General features: G+C 43.1%; 1 protein-coding gene across 10 annotated transcripts; it reads right to left on the reverse strand.

The window, feature by feature from the left end:
* Positions 1-1,538: 1,538 nt before the first annotated feature.
* Positions 1,539-26,383, reverse strand: cspg5a (chondroitin sulfate proteoglycan 5a). 10 transcript variants are annotated; one of them, XM_026911142.3, is made up of 6 exons: positions 25,763-26,383; positions 18,006-18,918; positions 12,807-12,995; positions 9,454-9,604; positions 6,683-6,739; positions 1,539-3,052 (listed from the first exon to the last, which is right to left on the reverse strand). In XM_026911142.3, the coding sequence occupies exons 1-6, from the start codon at positions 25,851-25,853 to the stop codon at positions 2,882-2,884; spliced, it is 1,572 nt and encodes a 523-aa protein (XP_026766943.1). In that variant the 5' UTR covers positions 25,854-26,383; the 3' UTR covers positions 1,539-2,881. The 10 variants fall into 10 exon arrangements, with proteins under 10 accessions (XP_026766943.1, XP_026766944.1, XP_026766952.1 ...); XM_026911143.3 differs by having other exon boundaries at positions 9,454-9,601; positions 25,763-26,382; XM_026911151.3 differs by lacking the exon at positions 6,683-6,739 and adding an exon at positions 9,315-9,330 and having other exon boundaries at positions 9,523-9,604; positions 25,763-26,382.

Here is a 26,383-nt window from a genome sequence, read left to right on the forward strand (position 1 = left end):
TAAAAGAGGAGTGTAAAAGAGAGAGAGAGATAAAAGAGGAGTGTAAAAGAGAGAGAGAGATAAAAGAGGAGTGTAAAAGAGAGAGAGATAAAAGAGGAGTGTAAAAGAGAGAGAGAGAGAGATAAAAGAGGAGTGTAAAAGAGGAGTGTAAAAGAGAGAGAGAGATAAAAGAGAGAGAGAGAGATAAAAGAGGAGTGTAGAAGAGGAGTGTAAAAGAGAGAGAGAGAAAAGAGGAGTGTAGAAGAGAGAGAGAGAGATAAAAGAGAGAGATAAAAGAGAGAGAGAGAGATAAAAGAGGAGTGTAGAAGAGGAGTGTAAAAGAGAGAGATAAAAGAGGAGTGTAAAAGAGAGAGAGAGATAAAAGAGGAGTGTAGAAGAGGAGTGTAGAAGAGAGAGAGAGAAAAGAGGAGTGTAGAAGAGAGAGAGAGAGATAAAAGAGAGAGATAAAAGAGAGAGAGAGAGATAAAAGAGGAGTGTAAAAGAGGAGTGTAAAAGAGAGAGAGAGAAAAGAGGAGTGTAAAAGAGAGAGAGAGAGAGATAAAAGAGGAGTGTAAAAGAGAGAGAGAGAGAGAGAGAGAGATAGAGAGAGAGAGATAAAAGAGGAGTGTAAAAGAGAGAGAGAGATAAAAGAGGAGTGTAAAAGAGGAGTGTAAAAGAGAGAGAGAGAGAGAGATAAAAGAGGAGTGTAAAAGAGGAGTGTAAAAGAGAGAGAGAGAGAGATAAAAGAGAGAGAGAGATAAAAGAGGAGTGTAAAAGAGGAGTGTAAAAGAGAGAGAGAGAGAGAGATAAAAGAGGAGTGTAAAAGAGGAGTGTAAAAGAGAGAGAGAGAGATAAAAGAGAGAGAGAGAGATAAAAGAGGAGTGTAAAAGAGAGAGAGAGATAAAAGAGGAGTGTAAAAGAGAGAGAGAGAGATAAAAGAGGAGTGTAAAAGAGAGAGAGAGATAAAAGAGGAGTGTAAAAGAGAGAGAGAGAGATAAAAGAGGAGTGTAAAAGAGAGAGAGAGATAAAAGAGGAGTGTAAAAGAGGAGTGTAAAAGAGAGAGAGAGAGATAAAAGAGGTGTAAAAGAGGAGTGTAAAAGAGAGAGAGAGAGATAAAAGAGAGAGAGAGAGATAAAAGAGAGAGAGAGAGATAAAAGAGGAGTGTAAAAGAGGAGTGTAAAAGAGAGAGAGAGAGATAAAAGAGGAGTGTAAAAGGAGTGTAAAAGAGAGAGAGAGAGATAAAAGAGGAGTGTAAAAGAGGAGTGTAAAAGAGAGAGAGAGAGATAAAAGAGAGAGAGAGAGATAAAAGAGGAGTGTAAAAGAGAGAGAGAGAGATAAAAGAGGAGTGTAAAAGGAGTGTAAAAGAGAGAGAGAGAGATAAAAGAGGAGTGTAAAAGAGGAGTGTAAAAGAGAGAGAGAGATAAAAGAGGAGTGTAAAAGAGAGAGAGAGAGATAAAAGAGAGAGAGATAAAAGAGAGAGAGAGAGATAAAAGAGAGAGAGAGATAAAAGAGGAGTGTAAAAGAGGAGTGTAAAGCACAGACACACTGCGACTCGGTCGTTCATGTTAAAAAGATTTTATTTCAACAAGTGTGTGATTTTTTTTTTCTGTTCCCAAAAAAGTACAAAATAAAAACAAGTACATCAAAGGATTAGAAATCACATCAAAGAAACAGAGACACACACTGCGCTTTGATCTTTACATCAATCCGAGCAGAACTGATCTGATAGAGATCTGATATTTAACACACACACACACTGAATTAGTCAGACACTGAACACCGAGTCGTCTCTGAGCGAACACTCTCTAGCACAACACTTTACACTTTAAACCTCATACACGGGTTAATCTTATTTTATTCTTTTATACAAAATACACCGACGCATGCCAGAAATCAGGGTGTGTGTGTGTGTGTGTGTGTGTGTGAGAGTGTGTGTGTGTGTGTGTGTGTGTGTGAAGTGATTTAGGCGATTTAGGAATGATTCAATCTTTTTGAACCACTCTTTAAAGTGAATCAGTTGAATCGATTCACATCCACGAACAAATCTCCTCATCAATTCGCGAATGATTCGTTCCTGTTAAACGACTCTTTTAACTGAATCGATTCAGACGAATCAATTCGCAAGCACCAGAGAGCAGAACTAGCATGCTGTTTGAGCTGGGTTTATCTTTCATCAACTTTTTTTTTCATCAAACATGTCCTAGATGATTAAAAAAGTGTTTTTTTTTCTCTCACGGTTCAACTCACAGTTCTTAATTTCTTATTTACAAATCAAAGGCAGTGAATCATATGTAGTTCACGAATCAAACTCGATTCTTATGATTCTTCTTCAAGATTAAAGGTGTGGATGAAAGAAGAAACGGTCTCTTTCTGTATTTTTATGTATTTTGTCCTCTTTTTGTTGTCATTTGTTTTCATCACATGCTGCATTTTCAATGCACTCTTATAATTGAATCATTCTGCAACACCCACTGTTGTTAAAAGGTGTTTAAAAATTCAATTTAACTGCATCATCAGCAATTAAACATCCAATTAAATGGAAGTTTATAGACAGTGGATGCGTCTGGACTCGTGAGCGAGGGTCACTGTAGCTGCTGTGTGTCATGAATCAAGTGAATCAACAGTTTGATTCACTCAAATTGGTCGTTCAAAAAAAAATCAAATCATTCAGTTGAATCATATTGCCTATCACTGTTGTGTGTGTGTGTAATAAGTGTGTGTGTAATATGTGTGTGTGTGTGTGTGTGAAGGGCGAGGCAAAAGTGGGCAAACAGACTGCGAAAAGGGGGCGGGACCTAGAGGTGGACTCTCATTGGGTGTAAGAGTGACGGGGGCGGGATTATAGACTTTGTGGTGGCGAAGGTGGAGGTGAATCTGTGTGGTTTGTGGTTTTGTTTCCCCTCTACATCATGTTGTTCTGCAGCGAGTTTACCTCCGAGGAGTTCTCCTCGCCCAGAACCTTGTGGTTCTCGTGTTTAGGAGTGAGTGAGTTCTGGATGTTCAGAGACTCGTCCTCTTTGGGTGGAGGAGACTTCACCGCGTCCTCCAGCTTATTCTGGGAGTTAGGATCGTCCTAAAGGGTGAAGAAGATAACGATAAGGCTGTAAACGTGTCTCGTGGTGACGTCTAACAAACTCGTCTCCTCAGCCGATTAGACATGTGCAGGATTTACGCTTTTATATCCGAGTGTCTCACGACGTTTCATGCCATGTTTCTCTAATTATTAACATTTCTCAATATTTCTCTAAATAGAATGTAAAATAACGACAAAGTGTAGTATTAAACACAAAAAAAGATGTTTTCATCAATGGCTAAGACCCGCCCACTTTAAGAGAAAGAGGCGTTTGACTGACATTTGCAAACGACCAATCAAAGACCGGAGATTGTTTTAAACAAAACTCTTTTTAAACACTTTTCAACAACTGGATTATCTTGCTCTGAAATGCTCACAGTGTCACCGCATTTAAAAATGAGTTTTCCTGCTTAAGAGCTGAGAGCCAATCAGATTCCAGCTTTCAACATTCTGAATGTTGTGTCTAGAAAAGTGTACAAAATATAAAAGATGTTACGAATCCTGTGGGCGGAGCTTCTGAGACTATATCAAACATAGATCAGGTCAGAAATGAAATTACAGGTCTAAACCCTAATAATCTAACCATGTTGGATTGTATGTAACCATGGCAACAAGCAAAAATGACTCTTTAGGCTAGGCTGTGCTCATTTATGATAATGCCACCTGAGACGTAACCATGGCAACGATCGTATGGGCTAGAAGGTGAGTTATTTTCATGTCGTGTAAGAGTGAGGAAGTGAAACGTGTACAGCGGTGTGTTCAGGTGAGCAGTGTGTTCATTTCTGATCTCACCTGAACACTAGCACATGTCTAATCCCATCAGCTACGTCTAAAACTGACCTCCCGCTTCACCACCTTACACTTTAACACTCGTTAATCTCAACCTCTTACCTGCAGGTTTCAACCAACATTTCTATTAAACACTTAATAAAATGCAAGACTTCAATGTTCCCGCCCAGTTTAAGTACCTGACGTCCAGGAGTGCGTAGGTGAATAAAGTGTTTAAACATAAAAGAGAGCGTTTAGAGCTGCTTCATTCCCAAATGTGTGTATTGCAGGACGAGCTGATCGCGGCGTTAATCACAGGAAGTGCAGTACGTGTGTGTGTGTTTCAGGGCTGTATGGATGGAGGGGGGCACTTATTTATTCGCAAGCAAATTCACACCAATGTTCATGCACACATGCAGCGTCCGTCCCCGTGATCCATACAGCCGTCTGAGAAACACACACACACACACACACACATTTACAGTGTTTTACTGCACAAAGCACCGAAAGCCAGGAATCCAGAGCACTGGATTTGGTTATAATTCTGGATTTGGTTATAATTCTCGATTTGTTAATCTCAGATTCATCTTCTGTAGCTTGAAGCTCCTCTGCAATACGGAATAAACTCTTTGTGGAATAACCATCAATATAAAAAAATAAGTTGTAGTGTTCATACCCTGTGTGTATCTCAGTATGTTACCCATAATGCACTGCACAGTGGTGAGTAGGTTTATAAATCTGTAATGAAATAAAGAGTAAAATTTCTCTGGAGCTGGAGATCTCATCTCATCTGTTTGTGGTGCCTGTGTGAATTTATGTAGCATGCTAATCTCCCATGCTAGCAGGTAATTAGCTCCAGTTAGCAGTGTTGGACAAATTACTTAAAATTCAGCGACATATGAAGTATGAAGTTATTCTTTACGCAGAAAATTGTAGTATAGCTAGACACCCTTCACAGAAATGTAGCTAGCTAATCCTTTTGTACAGTTTGCTAGTTAGATGATTCGCTAGCATGTGGCCCGTCGTGTTTTTGGTTTTAGTGCTTTCTCACGGTTACGTTTCTCTCGTTTGATTAAACGCAGAGCCTTTATATTTATTTATACCCTCGATGTAAAGGGACACTAGATGATGACCTCAGGTAGGACGTGGAGCTAGTTTCCATGGTGAAGTTTCCATGGTGACCGCATAAGGAGCATCTTCTTCTCCGCTGATGAAAAACGAAGGATTTTTGTATAAAGTTGTTGTCGTTGTTGAGGTTAGGAGGAAAAGGTGCGCTCGTTCAGCGAGGTTTGGGATCGTTGCCGTATTCCAGCACCGTGTGAGTTCCAGTAGAGGGACAGACGAGGAACCTTTAAGCATCAGAGCCTCTTTAGGGTCCTTTAGGATCGTAGTTAAAGGTTCTTGGCTTCCTAAAAGCCTTTTCCTTTCTGACAGGAAACACTGCTGGAGGATTCACAGAATCTTTAAAGGTTCCTCAGAGGGACAACTGAAGAACCCTTCAGGGTTTTTTAAGAGTGTAATATTTGACAGGAAATGAATCATTAATAAAAGTATAAATGTCAGAACAGTCCATGGCGAGGAGAAGTGAAGAAGAGAACGAGAGGCGAGTGTGCAGCAGAACTGAAACACAGCGCAGGTGTTTGCCAGGAGAACGTCGAGAAGATGAGGAGAAACGGACAGATTGCTAAACTCTCTAAAAAATTCTCACTAATTATTTATTGATTCTCCGTTGTACATAAGCACATTGCTGCTACACAAGTAAAAAAAAAACTTGTTATTACGAGATATTTATCTCGTTGTTGTTATTAGAAAACATCTGTTATGATGAGACGAGGATCACGTTATTATGGATGAGGATTTTTTTTCTTGCGTAGCAGAAATGCACCGTGTGTGAAAATAAAGCGTAGTTTATAAAGCATAAACTCTCAAACTGACTCCATGTATCTCGTATTCAGGATATGATTTCTCAAAGTTACGAGATGTTTTATCTTCGATATTTTCTCGTGATAAAAAGGTGATTTTCCTCGTAATGTCGAGACGTTAAACGTTTCTCGTAATAACGAGACTTCTGTAGAACTCTATCAGGTGTAAATGTGTTTATTCTGAAGTTTTTATGTCATTCACCTGCCCTTTCTTTTTCTTTTACTGTCTGTATACAGTGTGTGTGTGTGTGTGTGTGTGTGTGTGTGTGTGTGTGTGTGAGTGTGTGTGTGTGTGTGTGTTGGCTGCTCTCCAGCTGCTTATCGATCGTCGGAGGCTGAAGATCTCAGCTGACGGCTCTAAAGAGGCTCAGAGATGCTTCCTGTCCTCAGAGACTCGTCTCCATTCATGGTGTACATTTCATTTACGCGAGCGTCTCTCTCTCTCTCTCTCTCTCTCTCTCTCTCTCTCTCGACGAGCTCCAGGATTACAGGAGGGAATAAATATCGATTTGTGCGTCTCAGCCTGTCTGAAGGTCAGAACGTTTAGACCGGGGTGTCCAAACTTTTTTTATGGAGAGGCAGATGGAGGAATAAATATGGAGTCACGGGCCAAGGCTCAGGCCTTCACCTTTATACCAGCTTTAATACATCAGTGTCACTCGCTTCCCTCCGTACGCACAAACACGAGTCACCTGACTGTAATTCTGTATAACTCAATAAATAATATATAAATAATAAGATTCTAAAATTCTCTCCATCTCACAATTTCCCAATGTTTTAAAATTGTACAACAATAAAGTTATATTTGTGTGTTTTTGTGTTTCTTTCTCATTATGAGTGGATGATTGACAGGAAACAGCACCGTGAGAGGACAGCTAGTGCCGCTGTGGGCGGGGCTTTAAGGCGGGGCTTTAAGGTCATCTTGGGGGCGGAGTCTTACCTCACAGCTTGTCTCCTCTTTGGTCTTACACTCCCAGGTGTATCTGCTCATCGTTTTCTAAAGGGGGCGGGGCAAAATATTATACACCTCATATATACTCAACCAGAGAGAGAGAGAGAGAGCGAGAGAGACACAGAAAGAAAAGAAAGACAGAGAGAGAGAGAGAGAGAGAGAGAGAGAGAGAAAGACAGGAAGGACAGAGACAGAGTGAGAGAAAGACAGGAAAGACAGAGACAGAGAGAGAGAGAGAGACAGACAGGAAGGAGAGACAGAGAGAGAGAGACAGGAAAGACAGAGAGAGAGAGACAGACAGGAAGGAGAGACAGAGAGAGAGAGAGACAGGAAAGACAGACAGAGAGAGAGAGAGAGAGACAGACAGGAAGGACAGAGAGAGAGACAGGAAAGACAGAGACAGAGAGAGAGAGAGAAAGACAGGAAGGACAGAGAGAGAGACAGGAAGGACAGAGACAGAGAGAGGGAAAGACAGAGAGAGAGACAGACAGGAAGGACAGAGACAGAGAGAGAGAAAGACAGGAAGGACAGAGACAGAGAGTGAGACAGTGGGACTCAGAGGAGCTCGTGCTTTAGCTCTTCTCCTGTGACAGTGAGACAGCTTTAAGATGACGTTAAGACGACAGATCAGTCACACTGGACAAGTTCTAGCGCTAGTTTGTGCTAAGCTTTCTATACACGGCTAGTTTCCTTATGGTACGTGAGAACAGGAACGGTAAGAGTGAGCAGACGAGTGTGTTAAGCTAGCTGCTGGTTACATTAGCGTTTACATGAACAGTGTTTCCAAAAATGGAATTTAATAGCTGTGGTATTATTGTGTGCTGTTTAGTTGTTGTTATCGTGCTAGCATGATGCGCTAATGCCCACACATAGCACTACAGAGTGAATAAGAATTAAAAAGGAAATGTACAGTCATGGTTATCCCACGAAAGAGAATGATGCTGTCGTTAGCTGTTAGCTTAGTTAGCTGAGTTAGCTTAGTTAGCTCTAGTTGAGTTCTACTCAAGCGTGTTAGCCTAGCGTCTGATCCCGTTGCATCGCTGATGTTTATCCTGTTTCTTTAAGTTCCGTCCGTTCCTTTTGGCACAGAGACAATTTAAAGAACCCAAAAATCATCCACCATTCATTCACCCATCCATCATAAACAGGATAAACAAATAAACAACAGAAATACACAGAAATAAACACTGACGCAATGCAGCGGACGAGCGGCAGCAGCAGCAGCAGCAGCAGCAGCAGTGATGTGTACAGCCTCCAGGGGGCGCAGGTGAGCGACACAGCATGCAGTGATGCACAGAGCGAGGGAAAGAGAGAGGGAGAGAAAGGGAGAGAGAGAGGGAGGGAGGGAGGAGAGGTGCAGGAGGGTGTTTTTAATATATCTATATATTTATATATTAGGAGTTGGATAGAGGAGGGATTATTATTATATAATATACTGGAAGGGTCCATGTTTTTAGTTATGGAGGGGGAGTCATTATATTGGAAGGGTCCATGTTTTAGTGGTTGGGGGGGTGTAAATTTAAGAAAGTGGTATTATTACATTATAATGGAAGGGTCCATGTTTCTCTCGGGGGGGATTTGAGTATTAATTACGGTTTAGGAGTAATCTGTTGGAGAAGGGTTTCAGGAACGGGTAATTAATTATTTATTTGTTCAGGGGAGTATTGTATTGCGGAAGGGGACATCCATATTTTGGTTTTGTGTGTGTGTGTGTGTGTGTGTGTCTGAGAGTATGTGTGTGTGTGTGTGTGTGTGTGTGTGTGTCTGAGAGTATGTGTGTGTGTGTTTGTATCTAGGTCTGCATCTGCATTGATTGTCGTGTGCATGTGTGTGTGTGTGTGAATAAGGCCTCTGTATTGATGCTTAGTGATGGATCAACAGGCTAGATTTCACTTACAATCTTTCTGGCGCACACACACACACACACACACACACACACACACACAACAATCAATGCAGATGCAGACCTAGATACACACATAGTGTGTGTGTGTGTGTTTGTAAGTAAGTCTGCGTCTGCATTGATTCTTATGCGTGGGGATGGAGACTGAATGTCGTATCATGCTTACAAGTACATGTATACACACACACACACACACACACACTCTCAGACACACACACACATACTCTCAGACACACACACACATATGCACGCACACACACACACACACACACACAGGATGGAGTCAGTAAATCTGGTCAGTGACACTCGAGTACAGCATTAATGATCGTTGAAAGCAGAGACGATACATAATTGTGCATGTGTCTGATAGTGTGTGTGTTTGAGAGTGTGTGTGTGTCTGAGAGTGTGTGTGTTTGAGAGTGTGTGTGTGTGTGTCTGAGAGTGTGTGTGTTTGAGAGTGTGTGTATGTGTGTGTGAGTGTGTGTGTGTGTGTGTGTGTGTGTGTGTGAGAGTTCGGGAGGTGGTGGGGGGGGGTGTTCGAGTGTGAGTTGGTGTATCCGTGGTAACAGAAGGGAGAGCAAAGATTTTTTCCCCGGTAACCGGGTTGCTATGGCAGCAGCTGTTGCCCAGGTAACCACGCATATGATGATGTCTGAGAGCGAAGAGAAATAAAATCACTCGGAGTTTTTTTTGCCCACTTCCACCATTTTTTCTCACCTCCCTCCTTCCCGCCCTCGAAACATTCCATGCAGATAGGAGGAGGAGGAGATGGAGGGATGCAGGGATGCAGGGACGGACGGATGGATGGATGGATGGATGGAGAGAGAGAGAGAGAGAGAGACAAGAACAACGTTACCTGACAGATAATGTTATCATAGTAAGCCAAAGCACGAGCATGAGGAGGAGAGTCGCACAGTTTCCTTACGTTTGGGTTGGAGCCCTCAGCGATGGTGGACAGAGAGAAATTATCATTGTGCTGCTCCGACGACGGGCGGTACTTACTGCTGCTGAACGAGGGAGGGAAAAAGAGAGAGAGAGAGAGACGAAGGACGTGTATAGGACAGAATAAAAGGAAGAAAGTGAAGGAAAGAGTTGGAGAGAGAGGTGGCCATGTGAAGCAGGAGGTAGAGGATGGAGAAATATATGTGGGACAATAAAGGGATGGAGAGAGAGTGAAGGATGAAGGGCCAAGAGGAAGAGATCAGGATGGGAGGATGAGAGGTTGGAGGTAGACAGAGAGAAGAGAGGATGGAGAGAGAGAAACGAAGAGAAGTGAAGAGGTCATTCGGGCATAACAGATGGGAAGAAAGACAGACAGAGAGAGAGAACAGGAGAGAAAAAAGGAAGATGGGAGGATGGAGGGAAGACAAGGTGGATGTCAGAATAGATGAGGAGAACAGATAGAAGGGACAGGAAAGAGAGAGAGAGAGAGAGAGAGAGAGAGAGAGAGAAAGCAGACATTAGTGCAATCATAGACACACTAACACACACACACACACACACACACACACAGAGTTCAATATAGAGATGAAATCTTTGATTCTTTTCAGTGACTCGAGTCATTTGAATCGGTTGAGTTAAATGATTCGTTCAGATTGATTCAGTTGCACGGTTTTGTCGCAGCGCGAGGCCTGATCACTCCGCCCTCTAACACGGACAACAAACAGCTCACGTTTAAAATCATCGTGTAAAATAGTCAATAAATGTCATTATTGTTTTTATGCTATTTAATAACATACTCGCATGTTTATTTGGAAATCTCCAGCACTGAGCCTGAACCAGATTCATTAAACTCACTGAATCACTGATTTGCTGAGAGAGAGAGACATGAATCTCTGTCACGACCAAAAGATTCAAAACGTAAACATGACTTACACAATTCACACAGAGATTTAAGAAAGTTTGACAGACAAAGAACATAAATTATAAAAAATGAGCAAAAGATTCACTGATTCAAACACTGACTCGCTGAATCAGAGAGAAGTGAATCTTGGCTTTGACTCAAAGGATTCAGGAGTCAGTTGTAAATATGACTCACAGATGCAGTGATAACTGATAAATAAACATTTCTCAGTATAAATTTGTTGTTTGTAATCGACTCTGACTTTTCTTACAGTCAGTTATTAATTACTGGATGAATACTGATTCAAGGACATGAATATTAATGATCAGATATGAATATTAATGAGTGGTCATGATTAATAATCCACTGCTGCGCTCAGCTCGTGTGATTCGGCCGTAACGACACGCGGCAGATGGACGAGTGGGCGAGCGACAGAGTTCTCTCGCTTGCTCTCTCTCTCCTCTTTTTGTTCCTCTCATCACATCTCCTCTCATGTCTCCTGTCTTTCTCTTTTGTCATCTTTCTTATAATTTTTTTTTCATTTTATCTCCTCTCTAGTTTTCTCTGCGCTTAACACACTTCTCATATTTCTTTGTCTTTCTCTCTCTCTCTCTGCTCCTGATCTTCTCTTCTTTCTTCTTTCCTCTCTCTAGTTCTCTCTCCTCCTCTCATTTCCTCTTTCTTGTTATCCTCCTCTCCTTCTCTTTCTCTAATCTTTGATTATTTTTTTTATTTTCCTCCTCCCCCTTTCTCTTCTTTTCTTCTCTCTTCCTCTTTTCTCTTTCCTCCTTCTTGATCTCCTTTCCCTTCCTCTTCTACCCTTCTGACTTTTCCACTTGTCTCATCTTTCTTTTTCTCTCACCACTCTTTTCTTCTTTTCTGTCTTCCCCATTCTGTCTCCTCCTCTTCTTTCCTGTTTCACTCCTTCTTATTCTCTTTCTTGCATTTCCTCTCCTCTTTTGCCTTTTTCTCTCTTCATATTTTTATTCTTCCTCTTTTTTTGCCCTTTTATTATCTCTTCTTCTTATTCTTTTTCTCTCACTTTTCTCATTCTCTTGTTTTTTCTCCTTTCCTGCTCTCTTGTCTTTTTATCTACCTCTTCTCTTTCTTACTATTGTATTTTCCACTCCATTCCTCTCTCTCTCTCTCAGCCCTTCCACCTCCCCACATCTCACTGTCTCCATGGTAACTGTCCTTCCTTCCACTCATCTGTTCTCCTCTCTCCATCCCTCCGTCCTCCTGTCCTCCCTGCGCTCCAGTGCACTCAGCAGGAAGTAGGTCACTTCATCTCTTCATCCTTACACTGACCTGCTTACAGCTGCTTGTGATTGGTCAGAAGGTGTTGATTAATTCTCTATAACAGCAGCTCTGACAGTAGTGCAGGTTTATATTAATGCGCTCGTTCTGATACGTCATCGTTTCTATAGTAACAGCTCATTCACAGGGACGTGTATAGCGGACGCTCCACTGATAAACAGATTAATTAAAATTCGCTGATATAGTGAAGTTTCCTTAAAGTAAGGAGACGTTTATTTAACATGGAAGGAGTCTCCAGTGTCAGCGCTTTGTAACAGTCAGAGGTAAAGCTGTAGCGTTCAGTTTTCCGACATCTTCAGGACAGAGGAGTTTACGCTTCTTTGCGGTTTCTCGCTAACATGCGGAACAAGCTGCGATTTTTTTCTCTTATTAACTTGAAGAGAGAGAGTAAAGAGAGGCTGGCGAGGGAACGGACAGGAACTTACCTGTTTCATCAAACATTAAATGCAACTTTAAATGGATAAAAAGTAAGCTGTGTCGTTCTTTAATAAATAAACAATTTGTAGTTGTTGGTAAGTTGCTGTGGTGTAAGAGGAATAAAACACTCAGGGACGTGCTGTTAGAGGAAAAGCGTATCAGCAGCAGTAACTCCACCCTGTCGTTGATTATTTTCCCATAAACACATGACACAGACAGTTTTATTCCTTGTAAACAGTTCAGTCTCCTCAGATCACCTGTTTCATTTCCATCCAGCAGATAAAAAGCAATAAGATAATAAGATATAAACAAGTAAATACATTTAATATAAATAAATATATATATACTTTGTATGTAAAAAATGAAATACAGTGCAGTACTCGATTGATCTGATCCTTTAAAATACGTTAAGCTACTGCAGTTAAACTAGCAAGCTAATCGTTTCGTTAATCACAGAGACTTAATCAGCTTCTGTACGATTTTAACTCTCAGTATCAGACGTGACAAACTGAAGCATGTCACACCAGCTCTTCTCATTCACGGCATCATTTAAATAAAAGCTAATCTCTACACGACGCTAGCTCTATAGGAGTGTCTGACCCCCGTGACCTCTGACCCTCGCTCAGGCTCACCTGCGCTTGCGCAGTTTGTTGTTCTCGGTCTTGAGCACGTGCAGTTTCTTGGCGAAGCAGACGATGATCATGAAGAGCAGCAGCACGGTGAGCGCCGAGGCTCCGATGGCGATGCACATGACCTGGAACTCGGTGATGACGGACTCACAGCGAGCGCCTTTGTGCCACACGTAGTCCTGAATGTTACACCTGAGCAAAAAAACACGACAGGTGAACATACAGTAATACAATAACACACACCGGGGATGTGGAAGTACGTCTATACTGTATAAACAGATAAATATATAGATATAGATGTAATTAGGTGTTTTATCTGAGTAATTCACGTGTTGTTGATCACAGTCGTAGGTGACGCAGGAACACACGCAGTCGTGACTCTGTAGTTGTCAACATCAAGCTCTATGACACAAAGTCGTTAGTCCTTGAATGTCGTTCACGGTTATTTCTCTCTCCCGTCTTTTTTTTCAGTACTTCTTCTTATTTTTTTTAATATAATAAAACGCGACTCCTCTGGTTTGTTGGCTCATTGTTAGCAAAAAGCAAACATCACGACACACGTCATAATAATTCCTGTTTTTGAGCTGAGATGTTTGAAATGTTCCTCTGACTGAGATCTGAAACATGAACATCGCTGACATTTCACTTTCATAAACAGCTCAACGCCACACGACCATAAAAGGCTTGAGAGCATTTGTGTGTCTGTGTGTATGTGTGTCTGTGCATCATCAACTCAGAAAAACAATAGGACACACACACACACACACACAGTAACTTTTTGACAATTAGTGAGAGAAACTCAAAGAGTGAGACAGCTGGACAACATCAGAAGATCAGACATTACTTCTACTTTGAGGCGTGCGTGTGTGTGTGTGTGTGTGTGTGTGCGTGTGTTTTGCAGAGTTTGGCAAAATGCCATTGAGGCACTCCTGCAGAAAACAAAGAGAGAGTGAGACGCTTGCTGATGGACACACACACACACACACACTTAACTTTAATAGCCACATGTATAAACACAGTGTAATGTCATGTCATTTATATTTCTATTATATTTCTATCAAATTATAGTACAGAGCTCACGTCCTCCTGCCATTCCCATAAAACAAAGGTGCTGAAGCTCTGCCCCCTGACACACACACACACACACACACACACACACACACACACACACACCTGAGCTCCGCCCCCTCTGAGTTCCCCCTAACTTAACCCCTGTGGCTGGTACCAAATGATTCTTTTGTGGTGGAAACAGGGGGAACGGTTCCAGCTTAGACACCGGCTCAGATCCAGAACCCGCGACTGTGAAAGAAAAGCGAATGATCTCAGGAAAGCGTACGATCTCAGAAAAGCTCCGATTTGTCTAAAATCGTCTACTGAGAGTCACGTGACTGCAACGACTGCAACGCCGTCGTGACTTACAATAAGACGCTTCTTTATCTGCAGCAGACGGACAAACACAGCTTTGGATGATTTTTGTTTTGTTACCCTGGTTACCTGTGTCATTATAGGAACTGCACACACACACACACACACACACATACACACACACACGCTCACACACGCGGTCTTTGGCTCATCTGTACGCTGGCTCGCAGCACTGAATGTGACTCACTCTCTCTTTTTCTCTCTTTCATTCCTGAACACGGTTGTTTCTTTTCCACGTCTCTGCAGCTGATCTGCATGTCAATGGAAGAAAAGAGTCAAAGGAAAACCGTGCACATGCACTGCATAGTAACATTAGCATTAGCGTTAGCTTTAGCTTTAGCAGTGGCATTGGTAGCTGACTGGCGGCTGAAATGTAGACGGCTATAGAGCTGTGTTTGAAAAGGATTATCAATACAGACGCACTTTGAGCACACAGGAATACTCATACACACACACACACACACACACACACACACACTAAACACACTTTTTATACCTTTTATTAACTATATAGTGTATTGCATAAGTTTTCAACCCACATGAACTCTTCTATATTTTGTAGTGCTACAATCTGGAACTGAAATGGACATAATGTCATGAATCTACACAAAAAAGTCCAGAATATTGACATCGGAAGAAAAAAAATCAACATGACTCTGAACATGATGCTACCGCCACCATGTTTCACAGCTTTCTCAGGGTGTTCACAGGAGTAAAATACTTACTGTATGCAGTCACTACTTAAACACTGCTTGAGGAACAACCCCTGTGTCTCTGTTACACTGTGGGGGGCATTTATTTATGTCACTGTCATGCTTTGCAGCTCTGACAGATCCCCTTTATCTTACAGTGCAACAGTTCTGTCTTGCCAGGGGCTGGGGGCGTGGTCTCGGGATTCAGGATGACTCCGCCCCCCAATCCCCCACCACCACCAGGTATGTAACAACTAACCTGACTGTATATGAAGCTCAGAGCCACATTGATTCTAGAACTATTATAGAGAGATTATTCAGAGTAAAAAAAAACATGACACAAACGGACAGACATGACCTTCAGAAGGTCGCCATCACATTTTCATTAAGTGTGCGAGGATGACAGGAGGGTGAACCGGGGGTCAAACACACGACCTCAGTGTCATAACACCAGCAGTGGACCACAATCCAAACTGCTAATCCATAGAGATTACTGTTTTACAGATTATAATTATTTATCTGGCAAAAACAAGTGACACATGATGAGCTAGTGAGCTTAAATCAAATTAAAAAATACACAGGTTTCCCCTTTAGACATGTTTGGTGTCTGAAGTTTTTTGCACTGGAGCTATGAGGCTAACGATGCTAATAACAAATACAAGCCTATAGCTTAGCATCTGGAGTGATTCAGATGTTAATATTGTATATGATTTGTATATTTATGAACTAATTACTATTTCCTGAAAATGGTATGCCGTAAGACCAACGCTAAACAGGTAGCTATAACCTAGCCTATCTTGTTATCCACGTTAGTCAGGTAGAGCTCCATAAAGCTGCTTTATACAGGAAATAAAAGCACAAACGCTAAAGTCAAGCGGGTAGCATGACTTCATTGCAAAGCATAAAAGCTAATATGACTTCGCATGATTGGTAGATTGCCAGAGTGACAATCAAAACAAACTGTTGACTTAATAACGAAAGTGTCAAAGCTAATTTTCAGATCATTTTTGGTAATTTGATTCCGTCTCACAGAGATAATGAATGGAAGATGAGTTTGGATCCATTTGTCCTTCAAATTTAACTGAACCTAACCCTGACATGCTAAAGTTCTCAGCATGTTTATGGATTTTCTCTTGTAACTAAGACTGGCTGCAGAACTATGAAAACAAAACAGACTCATGAACTTTATCTGTAGCTCAGCCGGAACGTGACTCACATGCTTTGAGCTAAACAGCAGAGCTCAAACGACTCTGGCATCGAGGTTAAGTTTCCTAATAAAGTTCCCCTATAAAGCATCCAGCAAAACATTTGGATACTTAATTCTGTCCATGACAACGCTGGTCCTGCCCTCTGGCCAGCCCACGCTCATCATGTAATGACCATAATCTGCTTGAAAAACATCTGAGAAGACTGCTTCTTGCCTAATCCTATACATATCTTCTCAGGTTAGGAGGTTTCCTCGGTCATACAGCTTTTCCACCAACACATTGCCTAATCTCGAGTCAGCCTGGATTTTCCACCTCCAAAAAACATTCCAGTCCCATAAACCTGCTGCTCTGGAACCAATGAACCAGTTACGTCAGGAACCAGTGGGTGGGGCGGCACTCGAATTTAACATTTGGCAAAAGAAAACCTGAAAAAGTCTGTGAAGAACTCCTGATCAAGTTTCAATCCAGAAGGAGCGAGTTAAGCCGAGTGTACACTACACAACTTTCAAAATCTCAGAGTCGCTGAACCGCTCACACTACATAACTCTAATCGCTTGTGATCAGTTGTTTGGTGGATGTAGCAGTGTACACACTACACACTACACACACTCACACACTACGCCATCGTTAATCACAGATTAAAGAGCGTGACTGATCCCCGAATCCCACTTTCTCATGAAAATAAACATGAAAGCTGTCTAGCAAGACTTTGACAAGAAGAAAGAGAAATTGGAGATAAGTATGGAGGAGCGATTGGATAGGGAGAAGAGTGCAGTGAGAACTGTCTGTTCTGCAAAGAGAACTGGAGGTATAGCCAGGAATTGTGTCATTATTTTTTTTATTTTTGCTTTTCTTAACAACTATCTGGGTATGACATGACACGTAATTCTTCTGAGTCACATTCTTATAAAAGCGTTATTTTATATTGTGACGTGACAGCAGATGAATCTGATTTCCTCTTGGACTCTCATTGGCTGTTTCTCAGCGCTGGTCTTGCGGCGTGTCACAGAAAGGTTTACACTACACGTTTCATCATTGAGATAATCAAACATTCTTGAAAATATCAGAGTGTTGATGATTGCTTGTAGATTGAGAAACTCACATCGCTGAAGGTCAAAATGGAATAATAATATCTGACATTTGGGAAAAAGACCACACCTGAAGCTTCACCTTCTTCCTACCGAACATCCCATCTTTCTCTTTCTATATTTGTGATGATGCTTCTGTACCCACCAGTTCTCTATCTCCCCCTAAAAAGTTCTACCTAAGAGGATTCATTGGCTCACTAGTTCTCCAATGTTCTCCAAAGTTCTCTCCATTTTCCAGTTCCACAGTGTCATTTATTTGAAGTTGTAGACTACGCCCACAAACTTATTCACATCTAGGGGCAATTTAGAGTCACTAATCCACCTACCAGCCTGTAACCAGAGCTCAGAACCGAACCCCAGACCCGTGAAGCACCAGCACTACCTGGTTCACCACCACGCCCTCTACTAATGCAGGAGGCAGACAAATAACATACTGGACAGCTGCTGTGGAGATCCTTAATGGAGGACAAGCTCATTCAGATGTGTCAGGACAATGGCAACAAGGTCAATTTGAAAAACTACCACAACTTAAACACATAAAGTTCTCTAGGGGACATAAAGTTCTCAAAGGTCTCAAATGTTTTGTTTTGCTGTTGCCATTGGTGACATAAAAGAATGTGTTTTTGTGTTTTATCGTGCTCTTGTCATTAGAGGGTGTTCCCTAAAATTATCGAAAACTTACAAAATCAGTCCAAAAGTCTACCACACCCAGTATATTCATAATCTGGATAACGATCTTAGATTTTAGTCTGAAAGACATGTGTGTACTTCCAAGTGTGTTTTGCTTACCTGCAGAAGACGCCAGCTCCTTCCAGCACGAAGCACTGGCCCCCGTTGAAACAATAATTCGGCATCATATCGCATTGAGACTTGCAGGTCCCGTTGACGAGCATGGAGCCTGTCCAACACTCGGCACTGCTGCTCTTGCCCACTTTATTACGGTTAGCGGGTGGTTCTTCTTCCCGAGCAGGGATAAAGGAATTTGGGAAGTGAGGACGGAAGGTCCTGGGTGGAGGTGGTGGAGGCGTGGTGGTCAGATCATCCTCGTACTCATCAGGTTTGGTGGTGGCTTCTTCCGAGGTGGGAGAGACAGTTTGATCGTACGGAGTGAGGTAGTCGTAATTGTTGGGCATCGCCCAAGCGGTGGGTTCGCGACCCTGAAGCTCATGGGCGGTAGGAGACGGAGGGACGAGCTCATTAACATGGGATCTGGTGTCAAAGAAATCCACCGTGAGGAATTCTGTATGAGACGGAGAATGGGTAGGGAACGGGGTCATTGTAGTTGGAGGCTCCTGTCGGTCCAGGACCGAGTCTTGATTCTCGTCCAAATCGAACACCGTAGACTCCATTTTCTCATCAGTACCGTGCCAGGGGCTCTTAGTGGACGCACTTGGAAGAAGATCCTTTTTTATCACTTCAGGCAGAAGATGGTCAGTCTCCGCAGAATCAGGGCTGATTTTTAAGTCCTCGGTTGTCATCTCTTTAGTGGTTGGAGTGGAAGTCAGAGGATGGTCGTCTTCCTGAAGTCCACTTCCGAGCTCCCCTCCATCTCTGGGCTTGCGTCCAGAACGGAGGATGAGGAACATGTTGCTGACTGGTTTGGACATCTCATCATCCAGCTTCACTCCTTCACTTTCCGCTGGCACGGAGGTCGAGTTTGAAGGGCTTGCTGACTCGGTCATGTTTCCCAACACAGAGTTAGCTGTGGAGGGGAAGTAAGTGGAAGTTAGTCGTAATCATGGAATGCAACTCAAAAAAAAAAACAACTTGTGAAAATACAGTAGTACAAAACAATGCTGCTGATGAAATAAAGGAGAAATAGCATCATGTAAATGAGATCATGCTAACTAACTCCTAACAACATGTGCTTCAATTATAATAGCACAAAAAAAATTCTGCAGACAGAACTAGCGGCAGTTAGCATTACAGAATCATGCGGTATAGAAGCATGCTAACTCTTTCCCATTATGCATTGTTGCAATTTTGAGATTATGGAAATAAAAGTGTGTTCTGCATTGTGCCTTAAATTCAAATCCTGTGTTCCCACTAGAACTGGAGACTCATTTTCTACGTACGTGTATGACAAGAAGCCACGATTTCAGAGACAACAAGCGACAGGCTACATCTGAATCGAGTTTTTTTAGCATTGTGTAAATCCCTATACACATTAAACACATGTACATGGAAACTGCTGTCACGCTGATGATATTTTGGTGTAATGAAGGCATCAGAGAAGACGACTGGATCAATTCATCCACCAGACTGACGTTCTCCTCGCCTGCAAAATGCATTGTCTGAGACCGCACTATACTGACACGGAAAAAAGAAAATACAAATCCAGAGATCTTCGTGTGTGTGTGTGTGTGTGTGAGACTCGCGCTGTCAGCTAACGCCTCAGCCTTCTCTGACAGCTCCAACAAACCGTGAGCGTCTGAATCAGGAATGTGTCCATCTCATTCTGCTCCTTTAAATTAAAAGCAGATGAACAGCGTGTGACGGCGGGAAGTTCTCTGTCTCCAGAAGGACCAAAAATGTCCAGATGCTTTTGCTCTGGGTTTCATTATAGACCGTGAATCATGGATATAATATTTCAGTGACACATCTAATAAAATGCGATCTCGGAGGAATTTACTCCAGCGTGCCTTTACTTACTCCCCACTCAGGCTAATTAACTCAGCGAGAGCCGTATGCTAATGGCCCCGTTATGAGGAAACGAGCTGTGACTAACTGAGAGGAGATAAAGGAGAAGAATAAAACCTAGAGCTAATTATTTAATGTTTTATTTACAGGATCTGAGACGTTTTAGTCTTGTGAAGTCCTCACGCCGGTTTCCGGTGGTTTCTGACACTGTATGACACACATTTTCTTTATTTGTCCAACATTGTGGGCCTTGATGCACAGTTCTGATTTCTGTCCCGTCTGTTTACACATACATAAGCCATATCCGATTCTCATGTTTATATCATTCCATCGCTAAAATTAGCTCAGCTGAAAACAGTAACTTTTTACCAGCAGCATCACCGTGGCTATAGAAAGGAGTGGTTCTGTTGTTTCCATGGTGATTATTATGGTCTTTAGCTTCTTTCTAATTTGCCGTAATGTTAAACGTTAGAGTGCAAAATGATGAATTTTGGCCGAGCCATTGCAATAACTTCAGAATTAACAGGAAAATCAGATGTGAGTGTTTAGACGTGAGGCAAATGACCATATAGAACTTCGTTTGAACGTGGCCCATATCTGATGTGAAAAAATCTGATCCAAGCTGTTTACACGTACGCAGCCATATCCGATCTGTCAGAAATACGCAATCGGTTGGCGATGTCCTCTATAAACAAAGACAAAAGGAGGAAGTTGCAGAGAGAAAAAACAGTGAAAATCACAGTCTGATGTCACTCAGCACCAGCATTAGACTCAGGTAAGGGGTGTGGCCTAAAGTCTGAAGGCGGGGCTTGTACATTCAGAGTGATTCGGATTCAGCTGATCACTGAGCCGTTATTTAGACAAGCGTTGTTTCTGAGGCGAGTGTGTAAATGTTAATTTCCGTCACACATTAGTCATTAATGAGGTTAATTGATATGCCCTGGTGATGTTTTTTATAAACAAGAGATAGAAGGAACCCAATGCTGCTTTTAAATATGTAATATTACATATAAGTTGAGATAAAAATGTGAGCTATAGATCGTGGAGCGTGTATCCAGCCATCTCATTTCATTTCAGCAGTCTTTTAAATGATGATTACCACCACCCGGATATATTCTAGGAACAGCGATGTCACTTCCTGCCCTCATGAATACTCTTTTGAAACGGTTTATAGTGAGTTGAGTGGGTTTTAGCAGGCAGCTCAGGATCCACCATCTCACTCCTCCAATCTAATTCAGCGAATCCCACACAGACCCGAACACAAAGGCGTGAAAAAGTAGGGGCCTCGCTTTAGCGCACTCTGAGAGGCGACACAAAGGCGTCATTGTGTGTCCGATTTCTCTCAGAGGGTCGGACTTTGATATGCGACAGAGGCGTACCCCTAATTCCTTACAACACACACACACACACACACACACACACACACTTAGACCAAACAACAATAGGTCAGAGTTACAAAAAATACCGATGTGCTCAATTCTCACTGTGATCCTCGTCTTCATTACGGCATCGAAAGTCACGACTTCCGATTAAACGCCGTATAACAGCGAGAGGGTTCGAGGGTTAGGTACGAAGGAAACTCGACTCTAAAATGCCACTTTTATAGTGATTATACTATATAATAATAGAATAATAGTGTTTTCTTTTCAGTGATTTACAGTGACAGGAGGCGGAGCTTTGATGAAGTGAAGTGGGCGGGGCTGGGAGAAGTTTAACGTTATGCAAATTAGGAGCAAACCGATGTTCCGACAACGAACGAGAGACAGGAAAGGAGGAAATAAAGATGCTTCATTTGTCAAGATAGAAAAGAAATATGTCATTGATCAGGAATATATCCTGTAGGGGGCGCTGGTGAGCGTGATGAGTGTGATGAGTGTGATGAGTGATGCTAGCAGGCTATAAAAGCTAGTTAGCGTAAATTGGATTAAAATGGATTAAAACTGGACTACTGAGTTCTGACTGATGTCTAAAGAGCCGTTTCACTCAGAAACCAGACTTAAACACGAGTCAGGAAGGCTTACTAGCGAACAAAGTGTAACGTTTTTAGGTGACTGCTAGTTGTGAACATAGTTTCTCAGGAATAATGTAGAAACTCTACTTTCTCCTCATTAAAATAATAACATCTGGAAATTACGACTTCTACACAGCATTAGAGCTACTCGAGACACCATCATACGCTCTTCTCAAGGGTTCTTTAGATGTAGGTTAACCATTCTTAGGTTCCTAAAGCTAAACTGTGTTCTACCTGGAACCTTTTCTGAAAGCAGAGTTTTATAAGATTCGACACAGAAGACAAGCTGAAGCTCCGTGAGCCTCATAACCTTCACGGCACTGAAACAGGTTAGCCAACATTTCTTAAAAATGACACGGTTCTGTTTGATAAGGCAAAAAGAGGTGAGAGAGGGATGTTCCAATCAGAGCTCTGTACACACACACACACACACACACACACATTTTAACACACACACACACACACACATTTTTACACACACACACACATCCACACACACCTGTGACTGAGGAATGCAAATCTACTAAAGTGGTTGAAACAATATTAACACTGTTTTATTAATCTTGCGTGTGTGTGTGTGTGTGTGTGTGTGTGTGTGTGTGTGTGTGAATAGTCGCATTCTCGTCCTCGCCTCACTGATCAACAGGTGCTATGCTGGCGGAGAGATGTGTTGCCATGGGAACTGGCTCAAAGAGAGTGAGTATGTACAGAGAGACACACACACACACACATACACACACACACACTTTAAAGGTATAGTCAGTGATTTTGGTGGAACGGACAATTTCAGCCCCGCCCTTTAGTGTTCCACCGAAAGCCACGCCCCTATAACACACTCATTAGAACCGCCTCTGTGTCCTGTCCACGTCGTGACATCTATATCTCACGACAGCACACACACACACACACACACACACACAGCAGTGTCATGTTCTTTCAAGTCAAATCCAAAAAGAAAATCCAGCACCACTAAAGCAAGCGTTTCCATAGCAACACTCACGCCAACGCCTGCAAACTGCCCTGTAAAGCGCTCACAGCTTTCTTCCTCCAGATGTGTTACTCTGGACTGAAGCCCTCACACTGACTCACAATGTGCTCTCAGTGCACGTGTCTAAGCAAGTGAGTGTGTGTGTGTGTGTGTGTGTGTGTGTGTGTGTGTGTGTGTGTGAGGTTCGAGAGAAGAAGCCAGATGCTGAGCAGGTTTCTAAACATCTGTAAGGGTCAGACAGGTGAGACAGATGAGACAGACAGGTGAGTCTGGTGAGACAGACAGGTGAGACAGACAAATGAGACAGGTGAGACAGGCAGGTGAGACAGGTGAGACAGGCAGGTGAGACGGGTGAGACAGGTGAGACAGGCAGGTGAGACGGGTGAGACAGGCAGCAGCAGAAGACTGATATTTCTTCACTGGAGATGTCAGTGTCTAAGTCTTTTATTTGTCATTTGCACAGCTGGCAGAGGGAGAAGTGCACACTGACATTCTCGTGGTCGCTCCACTAACGAATACTGCACATATTAACACCACACAGAAGATACTAATGCGAATCCAAAACATCTGTAGAAAAGTCTAAACACGGACTGTATCTCTGCTCAAGATCAACACCACAGAAACGATGAGACATGGAGCTGAACGTTATCAGCAGAAGGCATTAAGATTTCATTTCAGCTTAATTTATCACTCATTAATAAACCTGAGCTCATTTCACTCTGCTTTACTGCACGACCACGTCGACTGCAAGACAATAAACACGCAAGATAAAAGGATGTGCTGAGATAAAAAGGCAGTGACAGTGAAAATCCTGAGCATCCTTTTCTCTTTTGTCTCCATCAAAAAGCCTTCAACAAAGGACTGAACCACTGCGGAGAGCGAGGGGGGGGCAGGTTTGGTTAAACCCTTCCCTCTGGAATAAAACACGGATACACGTGGATAAGATGTTAGAAGATTAAACTTAAAATGATGCAGAAGGACGTTTTTGTGTCATTTCACTTCAAAGACGATGCGAATTTATTCCTGAAAAAAAAAAAAAAAAAAAAGACGGAGCTTTTCCCACAGATCATTAATTATCCCCGCCCATACGGAGAGAGCAGCGGCCCTCGGTTGCCATGGATACGGACTGGCGATGGGAGGGGGAGGGGGGAGGGGGGAGAAGTGCTCTGATTGGTGCACTAGCCGCATGAGCGCCTGGTGTTCTGTTTTAGAGCGTGGTTAAAGCCAATAAGGTGTGACGTCATCATCTTTTTTTTTTTTTTTGTTAGCTCTGTAGCCACTGACTAGCTAACAGTGAAAAATGCAGCACAGTGTAGAAACATACACCATGTAGATCACTGAGTTTCTAAAGAACCCCGTCATGCAGGATTGCACTAATAAGGGAACTGCACTCTGCTCCCTACTTAGTGCACTAGTTTTATAGGCTGCCTGAAAGCGTAGCGCTCTCGTGATATCCCACAATGCACTGCAGCAGCCGGTTAACGCACAAACGACATAATGCAACTGCTAGAACTGGCATTATGGTACCGCTGTATTCGGTTCTGCTCAGTACCGCTCTCACTCCCACAATCCTCGGCACCGGGTTTTCTCCGGAACGGGATGCACTACGTAGCGCACTACGCCCTTTGTAGGGAACCACTGTGGAAGCAGGAGAACGTAACGTCTAACCCAGACACGCAGGTGGGTTCTTCCTCACAGGTCGGAGTGAAATTCATCAAGAGTCACTCGAGTCAACAAAATGATAGACAGGAACCTAGAAACATTGGTTCTAGAGCAGAAATATGTTGGAATTCTAGAACACAAATAACATTTTAGATCACTAATGGCTTTCTAGAACAAAAGCCCACAAATATAGAGCACAAATGCATTGTGGGTCTGGAGCAGAGTGTAGAGAAAGAGTTAACACTAGAACAGAAACAGCCATCTCTTCAGACACACCGCCGTGCTAGAACCCAGATAAGATTTAGAACCCAGATAACACGCACACACACACACACACACACACACACACACACACACACACAAAAGATTTTAGAACACAGCTGATCTTTGAGAACACAAACACAGGGGGATTGTAGAAAACAGAGACCAGCGCGCTCTGAGGGAGAAGATCTGCAAGCTGCTGCAGAAGCTGGACGGTGTGTCGGAATGTGAGAAAGCGGCGCTTTGTGCAGCGCTTCATTAGGTTCCACTCCCCATCCCTCCCTCCATCTCTCCATCTCTCCCTCCATCTCTTCCTCCATCTCTCCATCCCTCCCTCCATCTCTCCCTCCCTCCCTCCATCTCTCCCTCCCTCCCTCCGCTCTCCTGATGTCTGATCTGTCACAGAACCCTGGACTCTGCATGATTTATTGTCGATCATCTTTTTAATCGATGCGCGTGAAAAACACGAGAATCACGTTAAACCCGTCGCACGCTGTCAGAGCTGCAGTGTGAAGTCATGCAGGATTTCAGTTTATTCTCATTTCTGGATCTCTAATCTTCCTCCTCCTCTTCCTCTTCCTCCTCCTCAGTCCTGGTTCTACTCCTCATCTCCTCTCTGGGTGTAAACGAGCAGAGCATCATCAGCATTCCTCCTGACCGACTGTCCTATTTTACAGCGCGGGGTCGAGGTCACTGTCTCACTGCCTGTGTGTCTCACTGCCTGTGTGTCTCACTCTCTGCGTGTCTCACTCCCTATGTGTCTCACTCCCTATGTGTCTCACTCCCTGTGTGTCTCACTCCCTGTATGTCTCACTCTCTGCATGTCTCACTCCCTATGTGTCTCACTCTCTGTGTGTCTCACTCCCTATGTGTCTCACTCTCTGCGTGTCTCACTCTCTGCGTGTCTCACTCCCTGCGTGTCTCACTCCCTGTGCATGTCAGATCAGCCATTAGTGTTTTGGAAGTGAAAAGACAGACTCTTACCCTGCGCCTGCAGCGGGATGAGGAGCAGCGCGAGGAGCGCGGACATGACAGAGATCCAGCATCCTGCACAGAGCCCCATGTTCCTCTTCATGCGCGCAGTAAAATAAACACTCTTAATAAACACTTCTCTAAGAGAACTCAGTATGTGTGTATTTCTGTTCTCGCACCCGCTCGCTGTAAAGCTTCTGTGAGCGCGCGCTGATCCACTCACTCTGTTCTGTCCTCCACTCTGCGCGTCTTCATTTCTTCTCGCTCAGCTTCTCCTGCTTCTTCTCCTTCTTCTTCTCCTTCTTCTTTCGCTCCTCCTTAATTAACACTGTGATGGTATTTGCCGCGTTATTCCGGGTTCCATCGCCGCACCGAAAAGTCCTCGTGCAAGACGCAGAGAAAAAGAAATACCCCAGAGTGAGTTCTCCCACGCGCGTGCACGGACACGGACACGAGCAAGCACGAGCACGAGCGCGGCGCAACCACTGGATCTTCAGCACAGAACCCACGCGCGCGCGCCGTTAGCTTCTAGGAGTGCAAAGAGAGAGAGAGAGAGTGTGTGTGTGTGTGTGTATGGGTGTGCGTGTGTGTGTGACAGTGTGTGTGTGTATGGGTGTGTGAGTGTGTGTGACA

Source organism: Pangasianodon hypophthalmus, chromosome 22, assembly GCF_027358585.1.
Source record: "Pangasianodon hypophthalmus isolate fPanHyp1 chromosome 22, fPanHyp1.pri, whole genome shotgun sequence".
NCBI lineage: Eukaryota > Metazoa > Chordata > Actinopteri > Siluriformes > Pangasiidae > Pangasianodon > Pangasianodon hypophthalmus.

Bases quoted from the DNA above. Each gene is read 5' to 3' on its own strand.
- cspg5a (XM_026911142.3), bottom strand. From the start codon at position 25,853: ATGAAGAGGAACATGGGGCTCTGTGCAGGATGCTGGATCTCTGTCATG. The intron at 18,919-25,762 runs GTAAGAGTCTGT...TCCCCTCCACAG, and splicing joins CATCCCGCTGCAGGCGCAGG to CTAACTCTGTGTTGGGAAAC. The intron at 12,996-18,005 runs GTAAGCAAAACA...TTTTTTGCTCAG, and splicing joins GGAGCTGGCGTCTTCTGCAG to GTGTAACATTCAGGACTACG.